An 11,204-nucleotide genomic window follows, 5' to 3' on the forward strand; every position below is an offset into this window, starting at 1 on the left:
TCTGTATCTGGCCACAGAGATGAGCTGAAGAGATTACGGAAATTTACGGAAGACGGTTTATTTTCAAAATGAAAAATGCTACCAAAAAGTTTTGAACGGAAAAAAATGTGGATCTCAATGAGAGTTATTTATTGGTATAAAAGTTATCTCATATATAGTGATGGGGAGTTGAGATATGGCGTTTCTTCTGTCTTCCGTGTGCCAGACGGAAGACGGAAGAAAGACTCTATTTAAATAATCCAACAAAATTTCAAAACAATTTTTATACCAATCGATAGCTCTTATTGAGATCTACATTTTGTCTGTTGACAGCTTTTTTGGTAGCATTTTTCATTTCGAAGATAAACCGTCTTCCGTAAATTTCCGTAAATCTCTTCCGCTCATCTCTGCTGGCCACCAATCAAAATTAGTGTTCTGCTAGCTTTACCAAGAATACAGCTAGACGGTCGAGAAGACAGCGGTCGTAGCTCTGCCAATTTTGAGGTCAATTATCTCGGTTCCTTTAAGAGGTATCAAAACTTTGCCAACTAATAAAATGTCTGTTATAATTTTACCAATTTTTTACCAATTTACAAAATTTTGGTATCGCAAACAGAAATTGAGATAATTGAGCTCCAAATACAGGAATAGGGACCGCGGTCTAGGTCATGGTGGCTGTGGACCAAGCGGCAAAAACTGGGTCTTAGTCCTTTAGAAGTACTAGATACAAGAAATCAAAGCAAATCAATAAAAATACAATCATAGAATATTGTGAGAGCGCATTCACTTCGTTAGTGGAATGACCAAGCCTTGGCAACGAGCCAAGTCGAGCTGTTGTTCAGGGAGAAGAAAGTGAATCACATTTTAACTCGGAAAGGGGTAGTCGGTGCTAATGAATCTGATAGTAATTGTGCCAGCGATGATAAGGGATGTGCAGAACTCGATTTTTGGATAGTAAGGTTGCTGGCGAGTCGCTACTCAGTTGGTGACCGCAACGCATGGGGCTTTACAGATTGACAAGTGCAAATTCTAGAAATTTGTTGAGAACTACACCAGAAGCCCAAAAATAGACAAAAAAGCTTTTTGGAAGATTAAAATCCCTTTCTCTTCTTCCTCTGACGGTAGTTCTCATCCACTTTAATAGGATGGTCCCTCTTTTTTCTTGAAATTCATTTTTCAAATTATTTCGTTCTGTTTTCCAAATATATAGTTGAGGTTTGGTGTCCTTCCTAATTATATATCAGCATTTAAAAGGTTCCATGATTCATTCTCATCATTTTTTTTGAATTCAAAGTTTCAAATTTTTAACTAGTTGATCATAGATTTCGGAACAAATTACATGTTTGCAAATTTTATTTTTGGAGATTTAAAAAAGGCATTTGAGTCAGAATAGAGCACAAAAAAGGTCTCAGACTACCGGGTTGAGTTGGGGAATGATATTTTGAGATCCGAATTGGAGAGTGAGGAGGTGAAAGGATGAATGGGATGGAAAATAGAGGGGATTACTGTAAGAAAATCAAAGTTTAAAAAAACAGAAATTCGGAACTTGAAAATTAAGATGAACAGAACTTCAAAGATTCAGATTTCAAAAATTCAGAACTTCAAAAATTCGGAACTTCAAAAATTCAGATTTTCGAAAATTCAGAAATTCAGAAATTCAGGAATTCAGAAATTCAGGAATTCAGAAATTCAGAAATTCAGAAATTCAGAAATTCAGAAATTCAGAAATTCAGAAATTCAGAAATTCAGAAATTCAGAAATTCAGAAATTCAGAAATTCAGAAATTCAGAAATTCAGAAATTCAGAAATTCAGAAATTTAGAAATTCAGAAATTCAGAAATTCAGAAATTCAGAAATTCAGAAATTCAGAAATTCAGAAATTCAGAAATTCAGAAATTCAGAAATTCAGAAATTCAGAAATTCAGAAATTCAGAAATTCAGAAATTCAGAAATTCAGAAATTCAGAAATTCAGAAATTCAGAAATTCAGAAATTCAGAAATTCAGAAATTCAGAAATTCAGAAATTCAGAAATTCAGAAATTCAGAAATTCAGAAAAGATTTTTGAAAATTCGGAATAGTTTTGTACTATAAAAAAGATTTTTTAGAAATTCCCGAACTTTTTTGAAAACTTTTCTAAATTTCTTATCTCCACTAACCAAAAAAATTCTCCTACAAACTATTTGTGTGTATCCAATTCTAGTCATTATGACATCATCACCATAACTATCATCAATTTCACAAAAAATAACCAGTTGTTTCTCATTTTCACAGATTAAGGTTCACCAATCTTGTTCCGCGTCCGTCCTCAAATTTCAATCATCAAATTGAAGGTTTTTTTTTGTTTTCGATATGGTCATTTATATCAAAATACTTGAAAAAAGGGGGAGAATTTTGAAGAGAGATCTATGTCTCAATTGTTATTGTCACCAATTGTATTTTTTCTTCAAAGGTATAAACGTCCAAAATGTGGGGGTGTTTTTAAAGGGACAGAACAGTTTTCTTGGGGATTGAAAAATAATAAAAATACAAAATTTCCAATAAAGTTCGTCTCATTCGGCGATTGTTCAAATTTTTGAGATAATTTCCTCAAACTTCAAGTTTTCGATTTTCGTTCAAAGTGACTTTCCGTACCAAATATCATTCGAATTGGATTTAAAAAAGAGAAAGTTTATAGTTCGTAGATTGGAATTTTATAGAAAGCATTTGAAATTTTGGTTCGCTTAAAAATTCCTTTTGGAGAAGAAACCCAACTTTCAGATTTTCAGCATTTCAAGTTTCAAATTTCAGAAGTTTAAGATTACCTGAAACTTCAGAATCTCGGAATTTCAGAATTTTAGAATTCCATAGTTTAAGAATTTCAGAATCTCAGAATCTCCGAATCTTCCGAATTTCGTAATTTCAAATTTTCAGAATTTCAGAAATTTAGAATCTCCCGAATTTCAGAATTTCAGAATTTCAGGATATCAAAAGTTTGGATTTACAAGAATTTCAGATTTCTGACTACAGTATTTCAGAGTTTAGAATTTCAAACTTTCACAATTTCAGACTTCCAGAATTTCAGATTTTCAGAAATTTGCCATATTAGAAGTTTCGAAAAATCAAAATTTCAGAATATCAAAAGTCCAAGATTTCCTGGAATTTCAGAGTTTTATAAAAACGAAAAGACTAAGGAAGTAAAAAAAAACAAGTTTGTGGATTTCGGAATTTCACAGTTTCAGAAAAACAAAAAAATGTAAAAAACTAGATTTCGTATTCGAATTTTAAAAAAACCATAAATGCACAGAAAACGAGTCGTCAATGTTACCAAAAACATGAAAAATGGTATCTCTAGTAGAAGGGTATCTTTTAGTATAGTAACCCACCTGGAGATACCTGAAGAACCATAGAAGGACCACCTGCCGTTTAAATACAGGGTTTTATGATTTTATAGGACTCCCATTTGAACGGCAGGTGATCGTTCTAAAGGCACCTCCGGGAGGGTGACCTCTATACTTTTCAATCATCTCTCAGAAAACCTTCCTATTAGAGGGATCATTCTGTATTCTTTTTTGGTAACTTTCACAACGCGTTTCATTTTTGAAATATTGTTCCGAATGATTCTTGTTTGTTCAGATCCTTCACCGTCACCATTGGGATCCCTAGAGGTCCCTCACCTCAAAACGCGCAAATCCTTTATTCATCAGTCACACTTTTCTCCCCCGTTTTGTGCTTGCACACATTTCGGTTTTATTTTTGGCTCGTCTTCCGGTTTTTTGTCTGGAAAAAAAAGGCAAAAAAACTGAAATTTCGAATTTCTGACTGTTTTCTCTCTGGAAATTTCCAGGAGAAATTTCTCTGAAAACGCTATCCAAATCTTCCCCAGAGTTGCAGCCACTAAACTACGGTATCACTCGTTTTGGCTGTGTTTTTTTATTCGAGACCCGCCGTAAATCAGCGTAAAATTCTCATTTTTTATGGTCTCGAAGAGATACCGGAGAGAAAACACAACTAAAGCGAGTGGTACCGTAATTTAGTGTCTGGAAATCTGGAAAAAATGCCAGCTTTGGACGTGAAATTTCTCGTGGAAATTCACTTTTAGACCAATATATCGCAAAGGGTCCCAATTTTTCCAAACATCATAATAGACTTGGGTGTTGAGTTCCAATAAATTCTAGGATTTTTGATGTACACTGACGTTATTTGTTCTTGTCTGGAAAATGCAAATATAGAATAGAAATTCATTAGTAATTGTAAGAACACTGATAAACAAGATAATTAGGGGTTGGCTAGCTAGTTTGAACTTGTGTAATTTGGGTTATGGTAATTAAATTGGGGTTAGATAATATAGATTTGCAGGAGGGAGCGGAGAGCGTTTCAGAGTGATCATATTTAGAATTTTTGAGATTACAATTCGTGGAAAACTCGGCACTCTTCTAGAATCACGGAACGAAAAAAAACCACGGAACGAAAAAAAAATCACGGAACGAAAAATAAAATCACGGAACGAAAATTTTGGGTAATCCAAAAAACTGCTATCTTCTTTACTTTGACAAGTAGTATCCGTAATACTAACTTTGGCATCAATTTTACTTTTTCCAATACCCAAAAGTATACTAAAAAAGGGTTTATCAATTTCTTAAGATACGCTAGTTAACAGGTTACATAAGACCTGTAGAACATCTGAAAATTCAGTTTAAAGCTACATCAAGCAGTTATTGAGCTTGCTGACATTTAAGGGTGTTCCAGATAAAAGAAGCATGGCGTTTCAGCCGAAGTCTGTGATTGAAGAAAGCTTCCTCAATACAAAAATATCATCCAATTATTGAAAAATGAGAAATCCGAGGCAAGAAATTTCATGCCACGATTTCTACTCAATTTGGCCCAAGACTATTCTTATTCCGGACCAATATTTTGTTCCAAGAAGACTAATTTTGAATTAGAAAAGATTTCTTAATATATAGGCTTAGGCTGAACCATCATGTTTCCTTCATGTTGGACACCCAAAAAACGACGGGAAGTTTGATAACTCTGCTCGTTGCAGCCTCTAACCTAACTCTCATATGTCCCATAATCCTCAGAAGATCTGGGAAAGGTCCTATGTAACCTATTAATCATGTACACTATCAACTAGTGTACCGTAAGGACTCAATATACCACATTTCGGGTGTCATTTTGAATACTGAGCAAAAAAAATGTAATGTCAAGGTTGAATTTCAGGATAGTACTTGAATGAAGGTCCTTGCAATTTTTGGATTACCCAAAATTTCCGTTCCGTGATTTTATTTTTCGTTCCGTGATTTTATTTTCCGTTCCGTGATTTTTTTTCGTTCCGTGATTTTTTTTCGTTCCGTGATTTTTTCGTTCCGTGATTTTTTCGTTCCGTGATTTTTTTTTCGTTTCGTGATTTTTTTTCGTTCCGTGATTTTTTTTCGTTCCGTGATTTTTTCGTTCCGTGATTTTTTCGTTCCGTGATTTTTTCGTTCCGTGATTTTTTTTTCGTTCCGTGATTTTTTTTCGTTCCGTGAGTCTAGAAGAGTGCCGAAAACTCTGTACTTTTTGAACCTAAACCTAGAGTCCAGTGTCAGTAGTGTAGAAAACTTATCTTGTTTTGGAAGATTCTAGAATCTGAGAAACGCAGCATTTTGTTGTACATTTTCATATTTAAAAATCAGATAAAAAACTGTAATTTGTAAATTTTTCAAAAATATTATTTTCTTTTTATTGTGCGATGTTTGTAGCTTTAATTATGTTTTTGACTTGTGCCTAGCACGCATTTGTCATAGGTATAATAATGGTGTAATTAGGAAAATGATCATAATGATTTTCATGGAACAAAACAAAATTTATGTACATATACCAGGTTCAAATTGTCTAAATTTTTCAGATTTTTAGATTTTCGACTTTAAATTTTCCAAACTTTTTTTTCGGAATTCTAAGAATGTGGAAACAATAAAAACAATAATCCTAGTTCGGATGTTCTAGACTCCGCCCACATTCAGCCGATCAATTTTTTCTCTAATTCTCTTCCTTTTTGAAAATATCTAAGCACTTGATAAACAACAATATCAACATCTCAATAATCACTTTGAGAACAAAACAGAACAAAATCGAGTTTAAGAACTCAGAAAATTTTTCCGGTCTGAAACTGACAATTAGAGCTGAAAGAGCAGTCTAGATCTCAATTTTTCACATTTTTCTCTTTAGATTTTATAGCTTCTTTTTCATTCAGAAAGTTTTTTGTGGGTTTTTTGTTTGTAGACTCCAATTTAACATTTTGAAATTAGGATCCCATCAAAATTTTTTAACTTTTACCTCCAATTTTTTGAAGACTAGAATTTAGTTGCAGTTGTGATAGCTAGCTGGGTTACGAAAAACAAAATTAGAGTGCAAATCAGAAATTTTGCGATTCTGAAATTCTGAAATTCTAAGTTTTTGAAGATTCTGAGGTTTTGAAATTCGGAAATTTTGAGAATCCTGTACTATTTCAAAGAATCAAGAGATTTTTAAAACATGAACAACCGAAGATTCTGAGATTCTGAGATTCTGAGATTCTGAGATTTTGAGATTCTGAGATTCTGAGATTCTGAGATTCTGAGATTCTGAGATTCTGAGATTCTGAGATTCCGAATTCCTTCAGAATCTCCGAAACCCAGAATCTCGGAAATGAGATTTTGAGATTCCCGGATTCTGGAGATTCAGTTCAGAAGATTCAGAAGACTCTCAGATTCCAGAATTCATTCAGAATCTCCCAGAATTTCGGAATTTTCAGTTTCTGAGATTCTGAAAATCTAAAATTCTGATGTTCTGTAGAATTTTGAAATTACGAAGATTCTGAAATTCTAAAATTCTGAAGATTCCGAGATTCTGAAGTTGAGAATCTGAAAATCGAAGATTCTAAGATTCTGTGAATCTGAAAATTGAAGATTTGGAAAATTTGAAACTCTCAGATTTCTGTATTCTATAATTCTCTGTCTCTTGAGATCCTAAGATTCCGAGTTTTCCCATAAAATACGAAATCCCTCCTAATTCAATTCTCCTGAACCCGGATCCCGGATGTTCCTAACATACTATTTTTGTACAATCCTAAGCGCACGTTTTCCTCTTAATCCCCTTTCCGGTTTCCAGGAATAATGATCCTAAAAATTGTACTTTAATTTATAATTGAGCCAGAACTCTATACTTAATCATCCTATCATATCTGTCCTTTCCAAAAATAACAATTATCATCTCCCCAATTCTCTTACTTTTTTGTCAAATGCGAAACTAATAAACAAGTTGGGTTCTGATCCTTTTTATCCTCGATAGATATACATAAACAGCGTAGCTAGAAATTCGTAAGATTATAACTCAACCCCATTAGAACAAATCCTCATCATAAAAATTGTTACTAAGAATACATTTCTGGCTCCTAGCATACCTACCAATTATGCTATAATTATACACCTTAACGTTTTTGTTTACTTTTAATTTAATTGCTATTAGCTCTATTAAGAAGTTTGAAAAAACGAAATATCTATATATCCTAAACTTTTTTCTAGACTTTAGGATTCCATAAATCAAGATATTTCCAAGCTGTAAAATTGTGAATTTTCTTGGTGGAACCCAAGTTTGGAACATTTCCAAATCTAGTCACTTTTGTACTCCTTTTGAAGCTCTCGATGTCACAAATTTGACTACTGTACTCCCAAAAATCTCCTGTAGCCCTTCTTTTAATAAACCTATTTCAAACTTCAATGTGATAAAAATGTTGGGATCTTTATTTAACCCTAATGAATTTCAGCCACTGCCTCGATATGTCCAACCTCATAGTTGACACAACTGCCACCGGAGTAGCATGCGCATCCCAAGATCAGATGATTCAAAGAACGTCGAACTTGTTCATCAACAATGTTTACTACAACATTGTTTTCCACCTTCTCACCTTCCTTTTCACACCTTTTGTAAGTTGATTTTAGACTTCTACATTCTTTAGAATTCTTCAACTACAGTGAAAACTCTATTAGGTGGTCATGCCACTGCATTGTTCGGAGGTCATCTGAGGTGGCGTAATATTTGAGGCTGGTCTCTAATTAGGGGTGGTTATCAGAGATGTTCGGATTCCGGATTCCGTGCTTTTTTTCATTCCGGAGTCCGAATTTTGGATTCCGGATTCCGAGAAAAATGTACAATCCGGATTTTAAGCATATTTGTTGAATTGCAAGAATGCTCTGACTTTTTTAAACTTCCGCGACTAAAAATGCAAAAATAAAGCACGATATGTGTTTTTAAAACTTTTCTGCTCCATTTGAAGAACGCAAAATTCCGGATTCCGTGTTCCTGTACTCCGGGTTCCGGAAAGTTAGTTTCATTCCTTATTCCAGGAAGTTTTTCTTTGTACGGATTCCGGATTCCGGATTCCGTTTCTCAATAAAGTCATTCCGGACATCTCTGGTGGTTATTCAATAGACGTCTTACGGTAACTGAATCTTTAGGCAATCAAAAAACTCCTCAACACTGCCTACTTCCAAACGTCTACGGTTATCCTGCTCATTTCCAATATAAGTTTTGGAGCTCTTCACAATGTGATCTACCTTGTCATCCAGGTAAGACAACTTGACTTGAATAATCTAGATTTCTGTAAGAGATATCAAAAATTGACAGACAACCTTTTGTTACCTCTTATAGGAACCTAGGCAACTGAGCTCAATTCACAGTAAACTAAGGATAAGTGTTTCAGCTCTGGTCCCTAGAACGAAGTTTCACCTATTGGAGCGATCCGTGTAGCATTATGTTCACCGAATACGAATGTTTCCCATTTTATCGTCTCAACATCCTCAGTCGACTTTTGGTGATGTTCAACTATATATTCTTGGCCATTGACATGTAAATTTAGTTTATTTAATATTGGTCGGCGTCGCAGATGCCGCCACTGTAGTTCAGCTGGTAGCAACGCGGCACTTCCAATGTTTGGGCTACGAGTTAAACTCCTCGAGATCTCTGATGAACCTTTGAATTTACAGTCTTCTCAATCTTCGCAATATTCGGGAACCAACCAAGGCTCGTGGATATGTCTTCATCGTATTCACAGTGAGTTGGAGAGGCTCTAGATAGATCTGTGCGTTCTGATGTGACGGTTTACTCGCAGTTTACACCTTTAAAATTCTCGTGAGACTATCGTAACTCTTTAAAATAGTTCATCGGCTAACAGCCTGTGCATGTGACCATCCTAATGGGTGTCACTTTTTCAGTTCATCACATCGGTTGCCTTGTGTGCCTATATGACTTGCGATGGTCCAAATGGCAACATAATGGCCAACTGCCTGTCTCGAACGGGTCGAGACTTGAACGAGTTGAGAAGCCAATTATGGGTCTACGTCGGAATGGCAGTTTTCTCATTTTTGCTCAACGTCTTCTCGTTCTCGATGAGCTGGTCTCGGAACAAAGTGTGAGTTTGTTTTTTTCATTCATGTTTCCTGGTTTTAAACTCCTCGAGGGACTTCTGAAACCAAATTACGAGGAGTTATTTTTGATAAATGTCTCGTCTCAGACTTCCTGGACCTTCAAAGTGTTGAGACATTAGAAAAACGTCCTATAAGATAGCTAAATAAAGATTCTTGACGATTTGAACATACAGACTAATTGTTGAGGGTTTCGCACTTCTAACGATTGAGCTACGCGGTCGAGAGTCAGCAGCCGGCTTCGTTTTAACCGATTACATATATAAGTTTAAAATTAGTGCGGTTTTTAACTTCCAAACAGTCTCGAGTCAAAAAACTTCAATTCTTTTCAATTTTCAGTAGACAAGGAAACGTGAACAGAACATATCAGAACATCGTGAATTTCAACTCTTCTCGCTTTCTACTCGGGACTGCGACCATCTCAATGTTCATCATGGCATTGTATCCGGCTGGTGTCCTCTGCCTTGTCAGTCTTGTGGATACTTATGATCGATCGGTTCTGGGAAACTATGTTTTGTGGGCTTATGTGAGTTCAACTCCTCGACAGTCTTCTCTAAACAAAACTTTTGTAGACCTACATCTACGCGATCCTCGTCCTTCCTGCTTCTCTTTTCTTCTACATCAGATGCATCGAAAGGAAGCGTAAAAATCAAGTCAATGGTGAAGTGAAAAATGTAGAGGCTGCAGAGAGGGTGCAAAATCATCACTTCAAGGATTTGGAAAACTTGTGGGAAGTGGGATTCGACAAGGCAGTGAAGGCAGGAAAGCAACCAGCGTTGACTCCAATTGAATAATTTGAGTTCAAGTATCTAGGTTCGCTTAAGAGCTATCAAAATTTTTGTCAACTGGCAGAATGCTGGTCATATTGTAAACAACATTTTTTTAGTTTATAGATTTTTAATAGCTCTTACGGAATTTGAGATAAGTGAGCTCAAAGAGCTTGGGCATTCTATTCAGTCCCAAGTAATTCGATTCTTGTGATTCTCTGGTTTCCTTGTCTCTAACTGATACCTGTTTCTTTGTTTTTTCCTGTACTCTCTTTAATTTGGTATTTTTGTTGGTGAGCATGTGCGCTCCATTGAGATTACCCTACTAATGTCAAATTGTTGCTAGCATCCCGAATCCGTTTTTGTTTTCTATGTCAAATTTTTGTTTAACTTTTGGCACCTCATAATTCTTCTAATCTAATTTCCCACCTCTGTAATCTCTATAATCATAATCTACTCCCCCCACCTCTTCAATTATATTATTAACCTCTGAAAATCCAGGAATCTGAAAATCTGAAAATCTGAAAATCCAGAAATCTGAAAATCTGAAAATTCTGAATTTCTGAATTTTTGAATTTTTGAATTTCTGAATTTCTGAATTTCTGAATTTCTGAATTTCTGAATTTCTGAATTTCTGAATTTCTGAATTTCTGAATTTCTGAATTTCTGAATTTCTGAATTTCTGAATTTCTGAATTTCTGAATTTCTGAATTTCTGAATTTCTGAATTTCTGAATTTCTGAATTTCTGAATTTCTGAATTTCTGAATTTCTGAATTTCTAAATTTCTGAATTTCTGAATTTCTGAATTTCTGAATTTCTGAATTTCTGAATTTCTGAATTTCTGAATTTCTGAATTTCTGAATTTCTAAATTTCTAAATATCTGAACTTCTAAATTTCTGAATTTCTGAATTTCTGAATTTCTGAATTTCTGAATTTCTGAATTTCTGAATTTCTGAATTTCTGAATTTCTGAATTTCTGAATTTCTGAATTTCTGAATTTCTGAATTTCTGAATTTCTGAATTTCTGAATTTCTGAATT

The 11,204-nt window shown here is 34.7% G+C and overlaps 1 protein-coding gene across 1 annotated transcript; it reads left to right on the forward strand.

The window, feature by feature from the left end:
* Positions 1-7,752: 7,752 nt before the first annotated feature.
* Positions 7,753-10,190, forward strand: CBG13457 (the record flags this gene model as incomplete). Its single annotated transcript, XM_002630032.1, has 7 exons — positions 7,753-7,899; positions 8,431-8,541; positions 8,676-8,821; positions 8,959-9,025; positions 9,187-9,383; positions 9,736-9,922; positions 9,969-10,190. The coding sequence occupies 7 exons, from the start codon at positions 7,753-7,755 to the stop codon at positions 10,188-10,190; spliced, it is 1,077 nt and encodes a 358-aa protein (XP_002630078.1).
* Between the last annotated feature and the right edge of the window lie 1,014 nt (positions 10,191-11,204).

The sequence above is a fragment of the Caenorhabditis briggsae genome (assembly GCF_000004555.2).
Source record: "Caenorhabditis briggsae complete genome, chrII, whole genome shotgun sequence".
Lineage (NCBI taxonomy): Eukaryota > Metazoa > Nematoda > Chromadorea > Rhabditida > Rhabditidae > Caenorhabditis > Caenorhabditis briggsae.